General features: G+C 40.3%; 1 protein-coding gene across 5 annotated transcripts in view; it reads right to left on the reverse strand.

Moving 5' to 3' along the window:
- The window catches only part of ephb2a (eph receptor B2a), a 67,465-nt gene that overhangs the window by 16,740 nt on the left and 29,862 nt on the right, over positions 1–20,863 (reverse strand). Inside the window, exons 4-9 of one of the 5 annotated variants that reach the window (XM_061075360.1) lie at positions 17,510–17,845; positions 17,192–17,316; positions 12,067–12,229; positions 11,617–11,725; positions 7,465–7,529; positions 340–388 (exon numbers count right to left, since the gene is read on the reverse strand). In XM_061075360.1, coding sequence (XP_060931343.1) covers positions 340–388; positions 7,465–7,529; positions 11,617–11,725; positions 12,067–12,229; positions 17,192–17,316; positions 17,510–17,845 — 847 coding nt within the window. Of the gene's footprint in view, positions 1–339; positions 389–7,441; positions 7,533–11,616; positions 11,726–12,066; positions 12,230–17,191; positions 17,317–17,509; positions 17,846–20,863 lie in introns of all 5 variants that reach the window. The other 4 variants (XM_061075364.1, XM_061075362.1, XM_061075361.1 and 1 more) reach the window with 4 other exon arrangements.

A 20,863-nucleotide genomic window follows, 5' to 3' on the forward strand; every position in this document is an offset into this window, starting at 1 on the left:
ACCTATTGTGCAAAATAGCCTTATAACACGTGTTATCACTAATATCATCTGTTTATCTGTTAAGTTTATAATTATTTACTAATGCCAAATAAGATGTGACCAAGACAACTATTCTACTCATGAAATATTTATTAACAAAATACTTCACAAAAATATTTAAACTTTATCAAATTGGGCTTAATCAAACACACCCATTTCAACCAGACAGGTGAGGCAAAGGAAACAGAAATTCAGCAGAGAACTGTCCATGAGAAAGCTGCATGGTCCTGAATCTGACCCACAAATTATAACTGTAACATTTAGAATCAGGCTTTTTTTGTAAATATTCTGCCTACTAACAAATCAGTGGGACACATGTGCCTGTCGGGGCGCACAGATTTTTTTAATCCTTGGTGGCACGGAGGAGAGGGCCACTCGCAAGTCCTGCTCAACAGAGAGCCGTGACCTGGTCTTGTTCTTCATGTGAACAAGAGTGGAGAACGCCAACTCACACAGGTAGGTGGTGGGGAAATGAAGAAGTTGGTCGATAGCGTGGTGGGAGATGGTTGGATATTCTGATGCACAAACCAACCAAAACTGATCGAGTGTGAGCTCACTAAATTTCAGTTTCAGCGTGCGGTCCGCACGGAGCTCTGCCCTCTCCTCTCTCTCCTTCATAGTGAGCTTCTCGGTTGAGGACTCGGACTCCTGGTTGAATGGGTCTCGGATCCAGTCATTGTCCTCGATGTCCGCCACACGTGGAAAATAGCGCTCAAACCTCTCTTTTAAGGTCTGAAGGTGTTCGGCATATATAGCGCGCTCACTGGCTGCCTGTGGCGCAGCTGATGCCAGCGGGAACATGTTCATGGAGCCCTGTTCCAAAGCCTCGCGCCACAGGGTCAGTTTGCCCATAAAGCCCCGAATCTTGTCTGTGGATGATAAATGTTTTCATTCCTGCCCTGAAGCTTAGCGTTTAACTCGTTGAGATGCCCAAATATGTCTGCAAGGTAAGCCAGCCTGGCGCACCAGCTCTCATCCGCGAGCCTGTCCTTATGAGGGACAGCGTGTTCACGTGAAAATTCCAAAAGTTCTTCCCGGAGCTCGTAAAAACGGGATAAGACTTTCCCCCGAGACAACCATCGTACCTCTGTGTGGAGGATCATGCTTTGGTGGTCGGCTCCCATCTCAGCGCACAGCTGGGAGAAAAGGCGAGATTTCAGGGGCCTTGATTTGATGTAATTCACCATCTGCACAGCCTGATTCAGCACCTCAGTCAACTCCGGGGGCATGGTTTTGGCAACTAATGCCTCTCGGTGCAAGATGCAGTGGTTGGTCACTATCTGTGGATTTTGGGCTTTTACCTTTGCAATAAAGCCTCTCACTCCCCGTCATGGACGCCGCACCATCCGTGCACAGACTGACGCACATACTCCAGCACAGATTGTTTTCTTTTAAGTAGTTATCAGTTACCTTGAATATTTCTTCTCCCGTTGTATGGCTTGCCATTTCTTTACAGAAGAAAAAAGTCTCTTTAATAGAGTCACCGTCAACATACCTGACGTTTGCCAGGAGCTGGGCAGCCCCACTTATATCTGTCGATTCATCTATTTGAAGAGAAAATCTGCCGCTCGCCTGCAGTTTCTCTGTTAAATGTTGTTCAATGTCTTCTGACATGTCATCTATTCTTCTTTTGATTGTGTTATCAGATGCCGGCACCTTGGATAGCTCATTTGCGGCATCTGGACCCAGCATGACACCTGCAATTATTTTGCAAGCAGGGAGGATGAGTGTCTCCGCTATTGTGTGAGGCTTCTTTTGCTTTGCAATAAGCTCCGCTAGCATGTAACTAGCCTCCATTGCCTTTTCAGACACTTTCACGGAATCCAACAAACGGTCTTGCTGCCTCTGGTTCAGATCCTGCGCTCTTTTGAAATAGGCCAGGTTTCTCTCAGCGTGGAAGGGATGTTTGGTTTCCAAGTGCCTCTTCAGCTTGCTTGGAACCATATTAGCATTAGCTAACTTCTCCCGACAGAGGACGCACTCCGGCTGAGGAATGTTGACATCCCCGGTCCAACTGAAGCCATAAGACAGGTAACTTTCATGATACTGTCGGCTGACAGTTTTTTTCCTCTTTTCTTTCGGTGGGTTGTCGGACTCGGCAGTCTCTGCACTGGTGGTTGGTGGTTTGCTCCGCACGAGAAAGCGCTCCATTTTCCCTCTTGTTTATGTTTTAATGTTGTGTTCACCTGCGCCACTGCGCGAACAGCGAAATGTGGGATCCTCTTTGAGGATTTTTTAAATAGTTTTTAGATAAAGAGTTTGCCTCTGTATTATGGAATGAGTGCATTCAAAGTAGTATATAGTAAATTAAAATAATTATTTTTGTATAGTTGTATACTATATTGCAGTAGGCTATGGTTGTCACAAAATCCCACGGCACACTTGGACTTGCCTCACGGCACACCAGTGTGCCGCGGCACACAGTTTGGGAACCACTGCTCTAGCTGGTTGATAAGATACTAACAGCTCTTTAAGGTAAAACGGCTCCATATCATTAAGGGCCTTGAAGGTGAGGAGGTGAATTTTAAATTCCATTCTAGATTTAACTGGAAGCCAGTGTAGCGATGCTAATACTGGAGAAATGTGCTCTCTTTTCTTGGTTCTCGGCAGGAAACGTGCTGCGGCATTTTGGACAAGCTGCAGAGTCTTTAACGACTTACTGCTGGAGCCTGATAATAATGAATTACAATAGTCCAGTCTCGATGTAACAAAGGTGTGGACTAGTTTTTCTGCATCTTTTTGCGAAAGGACATGTCTGATTTTTGAGATATTACGCAAGTGGAAAAAGGCGGTCCTAGAAATTTATTTTAAGTGACTATAAAAGGATAAATCAGGATCGAAGATCACTCCCAAGTTCCTGACTGTGTCATTGGAAGCAAGGGCATTGTCGTCTAGCGCAGCTATATCATTAGATAATGTTTCTCTAAGGTGTTTGGAACCAAGTATTATAACCTCTGTTTTATTTGAGTTTAATAAGAGAAAATTGCAGGTCAACCAGGTTTTTATGTCCTTGAGACATGCTCGAAGCTTAGTTAATTGATAATTTTGTTCAGGTTTTATTGACAAATATAACTGGGTGTCATCCGCATAGCAGTGAAAATTTACCGAGTGTGTCCTGATAATGTTTCCTAGTGGAAGCATATATAATGAGAATAAAATCGGTGCAACACCATGGTTAACTTTGGTGCGCACAGATGACTCATCATTAATTTGTACGAATTGGGAGAGATTAGAAAAATAAGATTTAAACCAGTTTAGGGCGGTTCTTTTAATGTTAATTAACTGTTCTAGTCTCTGTAATAAAATCTTATGGTCAATTGTGTCGAATGCTGCACTGAGATCTAACAGAATGAGGACAGACACAAGTCCCTGATCTGAAGCTATTAGAAGGTCATTAGTGACTTTTGCCAAGGCTGTCTCTGTACTGTGATTGGCTCTAAACCCCGACTGAAAGTCTTCTTGTATATTATTTTCCTGGAGAAACTCACACAGCTGATTGGCTACAACTTTTTCTAAGATTTTAGACAGGAAATGGAGATTAGTTATTGGCCTGTAATTGGCTAAAACCTCTGGGTCTAGGGTGGGTTTTTTGAGTAGGGGTTTGATTACAGCTATTTTAAAAGACTGTGGTACATAACCTGATGATAATGACAGATTGATTGTGTTAAGTAACGAACTATCTATTAGGGGCAGAATTTCTTTAAGTAATTTTGTAGGAATAGGATCTAAAATACAGTTTGTTGGTTTAGAACCTGAGATTATTTTGGTAAACTGATCACGGGTGATCAGAGAGAAGCTGTCTAAATAATGGGAAGGATTCTCAGCCGTTTCTGAGATTTCTGTTGTTGGGAGGGTATTAGTGCCAATTGAGGGCAGGAGATGGTTGATTTTATTTCTAATAGTAAGAATTTTATAATTAAAAAAGGTCATAAAGATATTGCTATTTAGGGATCGAGGAATACTGGGTTCGGTGGAGGTGTGACTCTCTGTCAGCCTGGCTACAGTGCTGAAGAGAAACCTGGGGTTGTTTTTATTCTCTTCTATTAGTTTTGAATTGTAGACAACTCTTGCTTTGTGGAGAGCTTTTTTATATTTTTTTTAGGGCTGGGCAACGATTAAAAGTTTTAATACGATTAATCGCATGATTTCCCTGATTAATCACGATTAATCGCATTTGTATACGCAAAATCCAATAATTAATTAAAAAGGAGTGTATAGCGCAATTTTATTTTCAATGTTCTGCCATATGAACAAAAGTGCCATAAGCTTTGTTGTGCAAACACTTTTAACATCAGCATTTAATACAGTAGCAGTTAAATAAAATATTCAGTGTAAATCTCAACTTAACAATGTTATCAAGGCAAATACAAAATTAAAGCTCAATGCCACTGCCAGGGCATTAATGTTATCCTCTTCATTATGAAAAATGTATACTCCTCCCTGCGTCTAACGTAGTCTGCCGAAGCCTCGCTCCGTTCGCTGTTTCGTTGAGTGATTTGCTGATATCAACTGTGTGTTTTGCATTTAGGTGATATTTTAGACTGGAAGGGCTCCGGTGATAAGAAAATTCACCTTGGCAGTGGCTACAAATTACTTTGGTTCTGTCGACTCCGCCGTCTGGAAGAACTTTAAAATGAAAATGGCCAGCTCGGTACCCTTATCCATGGTTTTTTATCCGCCAATTATTTTCTTTTTTCCGGTTCCGCAGCAGTCAGCAACAGACTTTCACAAAATAAAAGCCTGACTTTCACAATAAAACAATAAATAATCAAACCTGAGTTAATGCGAGATAAAATAATTAATCGAGTTAACTCATCACTTGAGTTAACTCGATTAAAACGAGTTAAAGGGACTCTTACCTTTGTTGCATTTTTACACTTTTTTTGGATAAGGTTAAATTGGTATTAATAAGGTAATGACACTCTAAAATGCAAGACAGACCCACCAGGAGTAAAAACAAACAATTATTTCACTCTCATAATATTTAGTGAAAACTTCAACCAATAAAATTCTTCGGACCGAAGGACCTTATTGGCCGACAGACCTGTCTGTTTGCTGCATGGACATGCAGGTTTTCCGTCTGCTTCTTGTGGCGCATTCGGGCCCGCGTCATCAAGGCAATGTATATAACTTACCGGTGCTTCTGAATCCGAATCCATTGCTTTGGTAAACAAAAACTCACGTACGTGCGTGGAGGCAGTAGGTTGTAAGTGTAAATAAAGTTTCTTCAAAAAAACACCGCGGATGGGAACGAGGGGGTGGGGCATTGGAGGAAGGCGGGATGATTTGAATGTGCTGTAATTCTCAAATGCAACAAAGGTAAGAGTCCCTTTAACTTGCCCAGCCCTAATTTTTTTACATTACTCTTCCAGTCTAGGAGATTTTCAACACTGTTGCTGGAGTGCCACTTCTTTTCTAGTTTTCTTGATATTTATTTCAACTCATGTGTCTTGGAATTATACCACGGAGCTAATTTGCTATGTTTGACACTTTTCTTTTTTAGAGCAATATTGAGTCTAATGTTAATAGTAATGATCTGCAGAGCTATTGACAAGGTGGTCAATCTCAATGGAGCTCGGGTTTTTAAAGAATTTGTTGTTTATAGCGACGGATAATACGGGTTCGAATGTAATCGGAATTATTTCCTTTAATTTAGCCACAGCACTATCAGGTAGACATCTAGAAAATTAGTTTTTTATTAGTGGCAAATATTAAGATAATAAAAAATCGAAGGTTATTAAATTATGGTCTGATAGTATTGGATTGCGCGGAAGTAATGTTAAATGTTCAATTCCGACACAGTATTATAATACAAGGTCAAGTGTGTGGTTACAACAATGAGTAGGTTGGTGTACACACTGACTGAAACCAATTGAGTCTAGTATCAAAATAAATGCTACGCTAAGGCTATGTTCATTATTGTCAACATGAACATAAAAGTCACAAACAATAATAATTTTATCGGTCTTTAGGACTAGGTTTGATCAAAACTCAGGGAATTCCGTTAAAAATTCAGTATAAGCCCCAGGAGCACGATAAACTACAGCAAATATGATTGGCTGTTGGTCTATCCTGGATTTGCGTGGAAGACAAAGAACAAGACATTCAAATGAGTTGTAGCTGAGTTTAGGTTTAGGATTAATTGATAGACTGGAATTAAAAATAGCAGCCACTCCACCTCCTCGTCCGAGTTCTCGTGTGAATTTATATGACTGGGGGGAGTAGATTCATTTAGACTGACATATTCATCAGGATGCAGCCACGTCTCAGTAAGGGACAAAAAAATGTATGTTGTAGTCTGAGACTAGTTCATTAACTAGAATAGCCTTTGATGACAGCAGGGGCGTTTCTAGGATTGAAAGAAAGGGGGGGCTTAGCCCCTAAGGATGTTGAATGTTTGCGCGTGCCAATTTTTTTGGGGCTCATTTGGGGCTGCGGATATCCATTGTTTCAGACAGTTCATAGATTGGTTCAATCAGAAAGACTGTGATTTTTCTCTGTATCTTTGCTTGCAGTCATTTAGTACAAGATAACAGAAGAGACAGAATTTCAGGGTCATTGTGAAATTTGACAACACAAATATGAACTTAAACATTATGTTAAACTGACCTATCACCACATCCTCATGCACTTTTAAAATTTACCTTTTTATCCAGCTTAATTTAACACCTGGTTAACACAGGTTAGCAGTCCTGAGGTAACTGGTAGGCCCAGCATTGCAAAGCTATCGACTCACTAGCTAGCTTTGTAAGTATCCTCATTCATTGGGACCGTATCTAGCATGCTAAAACTTTCCTCTTCTCCAGTCAGAACACCTAGAAACACAGTAACTCTAGAGCATAAAGAACACATGAAGATAAAGACTTTAAAAGGTTAATAAAACAAAAGTTTACTCACCGAACAAACTGGAGACATCAGCTCCTCTTTGTCTGTTGTTACTGGAGAACAGGCCTTAAACCCTGTGAACTCAAACCTAATAACTGAAGCTAAAGCAATAAAATCTCCCTCACTCTCTCTCTCTCTCTCCCCTTGAAAAAGCTTCATGATTTTTCAGGTTTTTAAAGGTCCAGGTATAAATACATAGGGAGCGGGTCCTCTCTATGGAGGCTGCCATGTTGTTTTTTTTTACAGTAGTCCAAACTGGACAAACTAAAACCTTTTGAGTTTTTATGACAAATGAAGGCTACCACAGGTTCTCTTTCATGTTTGGAAAGGGAGGATTAGGTGAGGGATATTCAGCTGCAACATGATACCTCACCACTAGATTTCACTAAAGTCTACGCACTGCCTCTTTAAGATGTAAATCTTTACCACGGCCAGTTTACTAATTGGGCGTAACTGTATTCTTAAAAAAAAAAAAAAAATGACTTAGCATTAGAGTTAAATGGCTGTGACAACATACTTTTGATAGTAAAAAGTACTTACTGTGTCCACTGTTATAATGCTGGAGTTTGTCTGTATACTCTGATTCTGGTCTGTCTGAACTTTTCCTGCTGTAGACAAACACACAGAGGCTTGCATTACTATGGTTGGATAATAAACCAAAGGAAACAATTATAAAGACCATTAGCACCGACAACCCACAATATTTTTCAACTGATTTTCTCAACAACAAAACAACACATTGAATATGTTGCCATATGTTTCTGTTATCTTGAAAACTATAGTATATTTCAACATGATCTGCTTGTTTAGACCTGTATTCAACAGTATTTCTAAAGCATCTGTTGGAACATGGTTTTTGTGCAAAAAGCAGGCCTCTCTTTCAGCCTAAATGTGTGGACAAAACCTGAAAGCACATGTTCTTTGTCTTGAGAAAGCAGCATGTGCTGGAGCGAACTCAATCTCCCAAGAAGCCACAGGTTCCATTGTTCTGAGACATTAAAGGAACTCAGTCTCCCAGGGGGCCACATGCTCCTTCTGCTCTGGGCATCTACCAGGATCAACTCCAATTGGTCAATCTGGCCACATGACCTGGGGGTCACTGGGTCTATAAAAGACCACGGCCTCCTCCAACTCTCTCTCTTCTCCTCAACTCTTTTCCCTGAACCCCATTGAAGACAGCAGGTGACCAGCCGTCTCTCCTGCATCTCCAAAGGGGGAGGCTGCCAGCCTTTCCTCCTGCATCTGCGAGTGGAGAAACCGGATTCCTCCATCTCAAATCTTCTCTATCCAACAACCGGAGGGCAAAGGTTGAGCTGCACAGCTCATCTTCTCAAGGAAACCTCCACGCATTTCAAGCTCTTCCAATCTCTTTGCAGCGAATCGATATCCTGCAGATAAGGAATTCAACCAGCGAGAGCATCACAGCTCAACAGAACCACGAAGCAGAGACCACACGAACCAGAGACTACAAACCCAAGACGAACGGTGAACCGCACAGCAACTTTCTCCCTGTATAAGGACTGGTAACATACTGGGCTTAATCATTATACTACGCTAAGCAAGACTGTTTGTTTGATTCTGTGTGGTGTTTAAAAGTTCGATATATGTGGTGATATTGTGTTACAAGTTAAATCAAGGTTAATGTAAGTTGGGCTCTACACAGACCCTGCCATTTTCTAATTAGCATTCTCACAGACACTGCATATCACTACCTTCTTACCCACTCCCCCACTCCAGAAGAAAGGGGGGGGGGGGCTGCTATCTTAGGAGCAACCATCTTAGGAGCCCACAGGAAGGTGTGACTCTCTTTGTTAACTACCAGAGAGTCCCTCTCACACACACACTCACACACACACATCTTTGTTAGTTAGTATTTTGTTAGTAATTTGTGTTTTGATACTTTATTATGTCATAATAAATGTTTTCTTTTAAACTTGTCCTTTCATTAATGTGGCATAAGTGAATTTTGCCAACCGTTACACTGTCAAGAACTCTATAAACCTTAACTGTTCATTATATAATCTTGAATAGTAAATATTAAGATTTCTAAGTGAACTAGATCTAAATGAGACTGATCTTAATAAATAAATTGGCTATCTTTTCACTTCTTTGAAGGGTGGTGCCCCGCGGTAACTTAAACAAACAAGTTATGATTTAATTTTAATATTTTAAATATTAATGTTTTATATTTTCTTTTGATAATCAAATTTATTGAATGCCTAAAGGCACACCAGATTATGGTATCACTCCTAACCATTATTGCACAACACATCAAATTCCTCGTTTAGGCTATTTTAGATTTTTGTTTTTAAAGCACAATTAGTATGTGGTTTAGTTAACTGTTGCTCTGTGAGTCTTATTAAACAGTTAGTAGTCAAAATAAATCATCATTAATATATATTTCTTTGACATGGTGTTTTGGAATAATATGATTTCACCTCCGGGGGAATGGTGATGTGACTGCCTGCTCTATTACACTTTGATACATTCTGCCTCCAATCCTGCTTAACTGCTGATAAAACTACATTACAGCAAAACTAAGACATTGCTGATGAAGTGGAATGTAATTCTGATCTCCTAAATCTTCCACCAAAAGGGCTCATTGTAAAACAACCTGAGAACAAGTTTGGAAGCCGATGCTAATGTCAATGGTAGCAGCACTGGCAACACAACAACCAAAGTTAACCCAAAACCCATGGACATTGGGCCTCATTTACTAACAATTTACTACGAACGATTGACGCATAAATCTGGGATTCATCAATATGTTCGTACCTAAATTTGTAAGTACTCTGCGAACAAATTTTGTGTGTGTGTGTGTGTGTGCTCGTTTCTGTCCCTCTTCACATGAACTGATAATCACATGTATTCAGTTATTAATCAATGATGTTAGATCATGTCTCCGGATTGTTCCGTCACTTTAACCTTGATGTCCTGACTGTGCGTTACGTCTCGTGTTGTGTAGCAGGTTTAACATGTGTCTCCAACTCAAAAGTGAATCAAACAAACACAAAGTAAACATAAGCACTGTACGTGTCCTATCAGTCAGGGTGTTTAATGTTATAGAGTAAAGTGAGCTCAGGACAGAGGAGTGAGGAGGACACAGACTCTGACAGAGACACAGCCTGGACCTTTAATGTGCTTCTCTCCTAATCCTGAAGCAGTGGTGTTATAATTATTTAGAAAGAGTCCACGTGTGTATTTTACGGACGCGTATTGCATTCACTTGAAAAAAATATCTGAGATAATTATCCCGGAAATGCAGAAAAAAAGGAATCAGAGAAACAGAGCTTTATTTTACATGCTTTTATTTTTAAAGTGACGTATAGCGTCGCTTAAAACTGTCGGACTCTCCTTCAGTATAAATAACAGTGAACTACAAAAGACTAATGTAGCCCAGTGTTTTGTTCTCTTATACTGTCAGGCCTCAGCCGAAAAAGGACACAGGAGATGCTTATTGAATCGGGACATCACACCCCTTTATTTTCCTTCACACTTCAAAACTTCTATATCGATAGAACCCCCTTCCCTTTCCTCCTTGTTTTCCGAGATAATTATCTCGGAAAAACAGGAAAAAAAATACTAATAAGAAAAACAGAGCTCTTTTAAAAAAAAATTCAGTTTCACCGAGATAATTATCTCGGAAAAACAGAGCTTTTTTTTTTTTTTTTTGTTCAAGTGAATGCAATACGCTTCCATAGTATTTTGTGTTTTCCCCCTCCGACGCCTTGAATTTCTGCTGTTTTCAGATTCTTGTGTTTTTTACCTTTTCGGGTGATCTCTCATAACTTCAACTGGTCAGCACATTGCTCTTTTCTTTTTCGTGTTACATTACATTACACGCCATTTGGCGGACGCTTTTATCCAAAGCGACTTACAATTAGTACATTCGACATCTATGAGGGGCAATTGAGGGGTTCCGTTTCTTGCCCAGGGACACTTCGGCATGCAGATGGGGAAGACTGAGGAGCGAACTGCCGAGGTATGCCAATTGCAGAGAGCTATACGCGCCTGTCAATTTAGAAGGATTCTGATTCACAAACATAAGCGTGTTGTTGAGAACATAAGCGGCTGGGCCGATGTATTTGTTATACATATGAATGGTGTTTCTGCCTATGCAAATTAGGACATATTCAATAAGTGTGGGGCTCATGTGCATATTCAAATTAATTTCAAAAGTAACTTGTTATACAAAAAGTCACTTTTCATGTATACTTTTACCATCGAAGGTTTTATTGTGGTAGGAGTAAAGGAAAACATTAAGCCTATTTGAGTGTATTTTGGGCATATTCGATTAGTGTATAGCTCATTTGCATATTCAAATTAATTTTCAAAGAAACTGGTTACACAAAAAAATTTACTTTTCATGGGTACTTTCATTGTGTAAAGTTTCATTTTGATAGGAGTAAAGGAAAAAAATAGCCCCATTGTGGTGTATTGTTGCCTGGCCTTATTGGCACACATCTCGGATTGATGAGAATTAAACATATTTCCTCAACTATGATTTCTTAGGAATTTTAGTATGTTGTTCTAGACACCTCATAGAAATGATTTATGCTTAGTTCGTCGTAAAACGTTACTTTGCCTGGACAAAATTATGATGTATTTTGGTTCTTTTACTGCCCAAAACATAAAGGAGATTATTAAAAAAACAATATGATCATTTCATGTTGTTTTATATTACAGACTCACCTGTGGCAGACAAAGATAAAGACAGAGATGGCAATGATGAAAACCACCCCTGCAGCAGCTGAACCAATTATGAGAGGGAGCTTCTCCTGGATACTGGAGTTATATTCATCTACAGGTCGAAAGACAAAAAAATAGTGGGGAAAAACAACATTTTACATGCGCATTTCCTCCATGGCATGATCACCAATAATGAGGTAAAGAGTTTTCTCATTCTTGACTTCCAGGTTTTTTCTCTCCACTGACACCTAGTGCTTGCTCATGGTGGGAACTTTTGGTTGGAACTGTTGAGTTTCTCTCAATAATATTGTAAGATTTAAACCTGACTATGTAATGTGCCTTCCAGTTAATAATAATAATAATAATAATAATAACAATAATAATCTACACAAATAAAAATGAATTGATTTGAAATTAATTAAACTGAACTTGATTTATTATGGTCAATCTTACCTTCAGTCATTGTTTGGAAGTGCATTTTTCCACTGAAGCGTCCAAATCCAGCAACAGTCCGAGCTCGAACCTGAAAGATGTAAATAGTTCCGGGCTTCAGGCTTCGTATGAGTGCAGTGTTGGTCTGACTCCTTGATAGAGATGAGTTCCACTCTGCCTGGTTCTGAAAAACATTCATCACAAATTATAAACCTAAACATAATCAGATGAAATCTGTAAGTAATTGCTGAAAACTATTTAAACTATAAATGACTCACTAGAGCAGTAATATTGTCTCTATCAAATAAGAGAGACATGTGGAGGAACTGCTTTTGTGATGCAGCGAATGTCTGCCTCAGTATGTTTTTGCACACTTTTCTGTCTTGTTATCTGTGTTAACTGTCATGACTATGAACTAATTACTCCTGACTTCGCCTCCTGCCTGAGGAATGTTTTGGCTTTTGGTTTATAGACTCTTGGTTTGTGTTGCCTGTGCCTGTGTTTTCCTTATGTTTTGGATTTGTGTTCTCTGAGTTTTCAGTTTCCTATTTTATTTTGTAATTTTTCTCCTTGTGTGTCCATGTACCATTTCCTGCCCCTGTGATTGTCTTCACCTGTTCTTTGTGTGTTTCACCTGTGTCCAATTACCCCTCCCTCCCTGTGTATATAAGTCTCTGTGCCCCACTTTGTTTTTTCTTTAGTTCTTTGTCGTTTCTCCTCTATCATCCCTCTGAAGTGAGTGTGTAGTGTCTGCTGGTGCTTTCCTTGTTTTTGCTGTTAGCCGTTTTGAGTTTATTGGATCTAGTTTTTTCTCTGTATGAACTTTGCCTTTCATTTATGTACACTTTTTGTTTTACCACTTTTCTGCTCTGCATTTCTGGGTCCTCCTGTTTCCACTTAACCTGACATTAATGCTGTTTTCTGTTGTGATACCCGCAGCATTTTCACCAGAGAAGAGCTCCTGAACATCAAGGGAGCAATTCCCAGTAATATTTCTCTGCCATATGCATTCACTGAACAACAAACTGGATGAACTTCAGCTCTTGCTCGCTAGAAACAAAGAACTTTCAAAATCTTCTGTCTTGTGTTTCATGGAGACGTGGCTGTGTGGATCAAGACCAGACTTAGCGCTTTGAATCACCGTTACAAGACAGTCAGTGGTGTATATCACGCCATCCCTCAAGCTGCACTAGGACCCTCTGAGATCTAAGATCTGATCTCTTGGTGATAAAAGAGGCCCAGGAGGACTGCAGCCCCCCGGTAATATCCAGGGCAGATGTGTGGAGATCACCAGATTAACAAACACAACGTACCTGGACCTGAGGGCATCCCTTACCGAGCTCTCAAGGTGTGTGCAGATCAGCTGGCAGATACATTTTCAACCTGTCACTGCTCCAGTCTGTTGTCCCCACATGCTTCAAGGAGACCATCATTGTCCCCTGAACAACTATACTGCCCAGTAGCACTCACCTCCACTGACTCAGCACCAGGGCTGCGTGCTCAGTCCTCTCTTGTACTCCCTGTTCACGCATGACTGCTTGGCCACCCACAGCTCCAACACGATAATCAAATTTGCTGATGATATGACCGTCATAGGCCTGATCACCGGCGACAATGAGATGGCCTACAGAGAGGAGGTCAGAGCCCTGGCATCTGGACAACAATCTCAATCTCAACTTCGGCAAAACGTAGGAGCTGATTGTAGATTACAGGCAGAGACAAGGTGTAGAAACCCCCCCCTCCATCAACAGGACTACGGTGGAGAGAGTCCGCAGCTTCAGGTTCTTCGGGGTTCACATCAGTGAACCTTACCTGGACCCACACAGACTCCATCAGGAAGATGGCCTCTATACCCAGCTGTGTAGGAAGAAGGACAACGGGATTGTTACAGACCCCTATTACCCCAGCCATAAACTGTTTTGCCTGCTGCCATCTGGCCGACAGTACCGTAGCATCCGGGCCCGCACCACCAGCCTCAGAGACAGGTTCATTTCCCAGGCCATAAGACTTTTAAACTCCTCCAATCTGCCCTAATTCCTCTAAACTCCTTTTAAAACTTTTTTTTTTTTGCTTGTGTAATATTTGTAACACTTCTAGAAGAGAGCCTGTGACCCAAATATTGCAGTGCCAGCGACTGCTAAATGTAATTTGCTTGAATCTTGAAGTGGACTTGGGAGGCTGTGGAGGACCTTCAAGCATCTTTTGACTGCGCTGACTTGGATGTCGTCAGGTCTTCTACCAACTGTCTGGTTGAATACACAGATGCTGTGACTTTATACATCAGTTGCTGTATATCATCACATACCAGGGTGAGTTACAAAAACGACAACCTGGTTCACAGCCAAACTCAGACAGTCAAGGTTGGTGAAGGAGAGGCATTTAGGACTGGGGATAGGGACAGGTCTAAAGAGTCCAAGTAAAAGTTTAGCAGGGCAGTAAGAGATGCTAAGGACAGAACCCTTTGAAACTCCAACACTAATTCTCAGCTAAAGACCTGTGCCTGGCCAACCGGCTGAACTAGTTCTACTGTAATTTTGCAAGATGATTGGGACAGAACTGACACCATCCCCGCGATCAGGGGCGTTGTAGTTTTTTAGGTAAATAAATACCAGTAATATACGGTACTATACCTTTATGAAGCCATGCATTTTTCACTCGTGCAAATATTTGACAATAAAAACAAGTGAATGAATTCAGTCAACAGAAACACTGGTGATGAGAGATTACATTCATTCATAAATTCGTACTTGATGGGATGAAAGCTGTAAATTAAACAGGACGTTTAAGTTCCAGCAAATTAAAAGAGTCTAGTGAAGTCTTTGGTTAGTTCTCTTTTGAAATGGAAAATGTTACCATTACACCACACTATTATCTATGCTTATGCATACTATTTCTGCTTGTGTAACTGCCACAATGACATCAGGGCTACAAATCTGAGACTGTGCTCGTCTCCCCCCAGATCTCAAAGAGGCCTTCAACCTGTGTCTGGGTCTTATCTCCTGAGATAAAAAGTGTTGGGATTTTAAAATTTAGCTTCTCTGTGTGTGTGTGTCTGTGAAGATGTTTATGGAACTGTACTCTAAACAAAGTGAAAGGAGGGTGGGGGCAGGAGCAGTTTGGGCCAGAAATATGGCCTTCCCACCATGACTATAATAACCTTTGCTGCTTAGTGTTAATCTTGAAGTTAGCTAGAAATGTGTGTGCGTCAAATAGCTAGTCAGTCTCACATCTGTCTTGATAAAAGGTCTAATAAGGCCTGTTGTGAGACTGTGAATTCGTGGCATACAATATACTGAACTTTAACTTGTTCTCATACTTAACTTTTTAAATGAAAGCATATCTCCCTTTGCTTCAATCAACATCACACAGAGTTCAAGCAATTTCCCCAGGTTCTGGGAGACAGACAGAGTGACGTTGTTTTGGTTTGGAGGATCCGAATGTTTACACAAACAGAACATACAGCCGATAGAGCAGGAACACAATATTCTTTACTCCAATGAACAACAACACTGACCCACAAGGCGTCAGTCGAGTCAAGGCTTGTTTATGAAACACAAAATCGAACTGTCATGGTGGGGAGATTTGTCCAGCAACTATCAGAGGAGGAGCATAACTGGGAGCGGCTCCTTGTCACTTCCATGTTCCAGTGCCAAGAGTTGTGGGACTAAGGCTGTGCACCAACAAGGGAGAATCAAATTGATTTGCAGTGACACCCCCTTCATTATTTTGACCAATCAAATTATACCTACTGTTATAATTATTACAATCATAATTGATTCCTTTCGGCGTGACTATTGACTACCCCGTGCTACTGATTTAGCCGAGGCTGTGCATTAGTGCCCATAGCTATGCTGTTAACTTTTCATTGCTTCTTAATAAATACTTGTTGAATTAGACCAGACAGGCTCTTCTCATATTCGGGTTTAACAAACACATTGACAAAAGCACATGCCTGCAAATGTCTCTTTGTCATTCCCTCTGCAGAATGCACTTCACATACTGTATGATTGTCTGACCTTCCTTGTAAGGAATAAAGTATACTTAAAAGACTATTATTCTCAAATCTCTTTATTTCAGAAGTCTCACCAGGTCAAATTTCCATCACACTTTTATTTTTCAGTAAGCATTTTCTCAATGTATGTGTTAGAAAACTAAGATGGTACTTTTAAGGTTTGTTTTATACTTTATGAAATACTTGAATAAATGTTAAATAATGTTATTTTAAGCATGAAACTCAAAACAAACCTCATTTAACCTTAGTAAAGTAACAGTAGGCAAAAGGTTGAGAAAGGAGAATTGAAATGTGGTGAGATTTCATATTTACTCTACATTTCGTATGTATTGTTCGTTTGTTAGTGACTATCCCAACAAACACTACAGATTCATTTGTACAGCTGTTATTTATAGAAATTTATTTTTAAATATGCAGGAGGGACATCATGAATCGAGAGAGGAAGGGGTCCACAGAGATTGCTTGCATATAGGGCCCAGAATCTTGTGCTACGCCCCTTTCCACGATGACCAGCCCTCACCCAAGAGCATCACCCTAACCAGCTCAGCAGGGGTCTGTGACTCTCAGCACGACCACAACAGTGCCCCCTTCCCCCTCTACCACAGTGTCACAACTTTCCATCCTGGAGAAGGACGTTAACAAGCTCTTCAGGAGACAGAACCCCCGCAAAGCAGCTGGAGCACTGTGCCGATCATCTGTCAGTGTTTACAGACATTTTTTACACCTCACTGGAGACATGCCATGCCATCAAATCCTCCACCATCATCCCCATCCCCAAAAAACTTCAGGACTTAATAACTACAGACCTGTCGCCCTGACTTATGTAGTAATGAAGTCTTTTGAATGCCTTGATCTATACGTCTCCAGGACTCTGACGCGTGCAGGTAAGATTGTGGCCGACCACTTCCACCCTTGACACAACAGTTTTATCCCGACTGCTGCATATCTGCATATCAATGAACTGCACTGATGTCCCTGCCTGTGACACTTTAACCTCCCGTGGCAAATAACGGACTAACTGTACATATTAAAAAAACAATTACATTTAATTTATGTTTCTTTGTTTTATATTTATATTTTTCTGTACCTGTAAACCTGCTTGGCAATAAAACCTGATTATGAAAACTGTTGTACCTTCTCATAGTACTGCAGTTCATAGTCCAGGATAACTCCATTGGGCTGATCAGGCTGAGACCAGGACAGTGTGATACTATTAGGAGTTCTGCTGACCTGGTGGATAATGGACACTGCTGATGGTGCTGAGGAAAAAGTAGGGCAGTGTTAGCGGCAGTTGAGTAAGTACTGATGGGCAGACAAGCTGATGGGCAGTGAAGCTGAAACAGATACTGAAATTGGAACTAAGAGTTTTTGATCTAGTTATGATCACAAATCAGATCATTAAAAAGTCAATTAGGTGAAGTTATCCTGTGCAAAATAATGGCTTAGCCTCACAAGCCTGGTTGGTGGTGATGTTGACAAATGTGTACTGTGGTGAATATGGACTCTGGTCAGACACTCCATTGACAGCCTGTATTTCAAAGGTGTACTGGGTATGAGCCAGGAGGTCGCTGATGTGGACACGGGTGTCGGTGAGTCCCAGCTGGCGTGGGACAAACTGTACGTTGTCTCCACAGCGGGTGCAGCCGCCTCGTCCACTGCCACAGCTCTTACATATGATGTTGTAGACCACATCTTCTCGACCACCAGCCTCCTGTGGTTGGCTCCACTCCAGCCTCAGAGAGGTCTCATTGACTATGGAGATGACGTTTTGTGGAGCTGATGGGACAGCTTGAAGAGAAAGAAAAGAAAAAAACAAACTTATAGTAATGTAATTTTCTATAGTAATGTTAGGTCTACTTCCCCTATCTAGAACCACGTGGCAACCAAGTGTGACATCATCCATTGGTTTGTGAACTTTCGTTTTGAAGCCCAGATTTTAGAATTTGATCAGTGCCATCTTGACGATTTGTCACCAGGCTGAGCCGGACTTTACCATATTTGGATAAAAAAGGAAGAGCTGGGTGTGACCTCTGACCTCTCAACTCGAGGACTGTAAACACACCCACCTACACCGGCCACTGACTACAACAAGCTTCGGACTGCGCTGAGAACTAGCCGCTAACACAGTTGGCTTCATCATCTGAGGTAAAGTTCATGTTTAATAATCTGAAAAGCCAGTGGGGCACATGTCCACATATTTCAGAGCAGTAATGAGTTGTAGCTGAAGCTCTAACACTGTTTTTTAATCTGCAGAACATGAAGAGACGTCAGAACAGATGTGAGCTGCTACATGAACTGTGATGAATAATGGACCCTGGACTGTTTACATCTTTCCTCCATCACCATCAACACAGTCACACAACACTCTGTTAAACATTTTATATGTAAGACCAGCTTGTGATCTGCTGCACTTTGGATGTTATTCTTATAGTGAACAGACAACTGCATCAAGTGCTGTAAGATTTACACTACTTTACTATTGTGCTCTCTCAATTCTAACATTTCTACTGTAAATGATACTTTCTGAATTCTAAGCACTAGAGATTAATCTTCCTACATTGAAGATCATGTTTACCTTGATCCACCACTATTTCATTTTTGTTGGTCTATAAATGAATTAATGTAGTTTAATCTGATGTAAGGTGGGTGAATGTAAAACTGAACTGTAAAGAGTGGTCATCAAGACTAGAAAAGTGCAATATAAATACAGACCATTTAAGGTGGCCAAATCAAATCAATCATTGATAGTTAAGATATGAGTTAATACTTTCCTTATGTGTCTTATGACAACATTTTATGACAATTAGAACATAAATTTCATCAAAATGTCCTGTTTCATTTATTATAAAGAAGAAAAGGATAAATGTGCAAAAAAAAGGCAAGTCATCTGTAGTCAATGGAAAATGTACTCAGTTCAGTTTAATCATAAATATCAGAGGTTAAATAAACACTTTTTTATTTGTAGAGTTTGTATATCTAATACATACTTTTTAAGCGTTAAGTAAATATTTGCTATAGAAGTCACAATTTATCCCGGTGAACTTTAGGTTGTACAGTTCCAGCTGTTTACAATTTTTACATGTCACATTGGTTATCCCCTTACCTGTGAAGGTTGTGACTGTGGAAGTTGATCCATTTACTAATTGTGTATAAATTATTTGCAAGTTATGTTTTAAAAACAGCAGAAATTAAGAAAAAAGTAAGACACTGAACCTGAAAATATAGAGAATCAAACACAAAGTTCTGTTGGATTTGTCATCTCAGAAGAAACTGAAGGTGGTTTATTGACATCATCATCACATCTCATAAAAGAATTAAGGATGTTGTTATCCAGTCCTCCACATCCTGAAGAATTGCACCAAATATTATGCTCCATACATGAGGTCTTCCTTTTGTTGACACCAGTCATCTGATAGTTGGATGAGGTCCAGTTGTTTCACGTCATCATCATCATCAACTAAAGCTTCAGTCCATATGCCTCTGGTAGATTCATGGATGATTAAAAAAAACATACAAACGCACATTGGTAGAGAGAAATATAATTATTGGTAACAATCACACATTAGCACATAAGAATTGAATAATCAGATTAAAGTAGAATAAAGATCAAGAACCAAGAAATCAAACAACCACAGCCCAGGAGAAATCATAAAACTTAATGTAACCATAACAATCTAATGTAGGTAACTTTTCCTACACAGTCTGTATAATCTGACACCGTCACTACAAAGCTACATAGACTTGATTGATTACCATCATAAATCACAGTCGCTGCGACAGTAACTAGCATGCTAACAGTTTCCTCTTTTCCGGTCAGAAAACATAGAAACCCACAGTTATTTTTGTGGAGCTTAGTGAACACATGTTAAGATAAAGACTGTAAAGCATAAATAAAACAAAAGTTTACTAACCAAACAAACTGGATATCGGCTCCTCTGGGTCTGTTGTTACTCATCCAGTTTATGGTTGTTACTGAACAAAACGCCTTAAACGCGGTGAACTCAAAACTAATAATCGAATAAAAAGCAAATGGGTCTTCGCACAGTGAGTGATCAGGCCCTAATTAAAACAAACTAACAGTAAAAGTGTCTGAGTAAAAACCTTCTCCAGAGACTGGCCTCTCGGGGCATGACACGAGCCATCAAGATTCAAGATTCAAGATTTTATATTGTCAAATGCACAGAGATAACATGAAGCAGTCGCTGGCAGTGAAATGCTTGAGTCACAGGCTCTCTTTAGGCAATGCACAGGTAATTACAACCAAAAAAATAAAATAGAAAAAGTATAAAATAGAACAAAATAGAATATCAAAAATTTAAAATAGAAAATAAAATATATATATTTATATCTTTACAGATGAAGGGAAAAATAAAACAACAATAGTGCAATTTGTGCAGTAGTGCAAATATGCCAATATGCCACAGTGCTGGTGCAAATATGCCAGGGTGCTGGTTTGGTGGAGTTATTGCAGTTCAGAGGAATTTAAAAGTCTTATGGCCTGGGGGATGAAACTGTCTCTGAGCCTGGTGGTGCGGGCCCGGATGCTGCGGTACCGTATGCAAGACGACAGCAGGCAAAAATGTTTATGGCTGGGGTGAAAGGGGTCTTTAATAATCCTGTTGCTCTTCTTCCTGCACCGCTGGGTGTAGAGATCCTCCATGGATGGTAGCGCCGTCCTGGTGATGTGCTGGGCAGACTTCACCACCCTCTGTAAAGCCTTAGGGTTGAGGGCGATGCAGCTGCCATACCAGGCGGTGATGCACCCAGTCAGGATGCGCTCTATGGTGCACCTGTAGAAGTTGTATA

The sequence above is a fragment of the Limanda limanda genome, chromosome 7 (genome assembly GCF_963576545.1).
Source record: "Limanda limanda chromosome 7, fLimLim1.1, whole genome shotgun sequence".
In the NCBI taxonomy this organism is placed as follows: Eukaryota; Metazoa; Chordata; class Actinopteri; order Pleuronectiformes; family Pleuronectidae; genus Limanda; species Limanda limanda.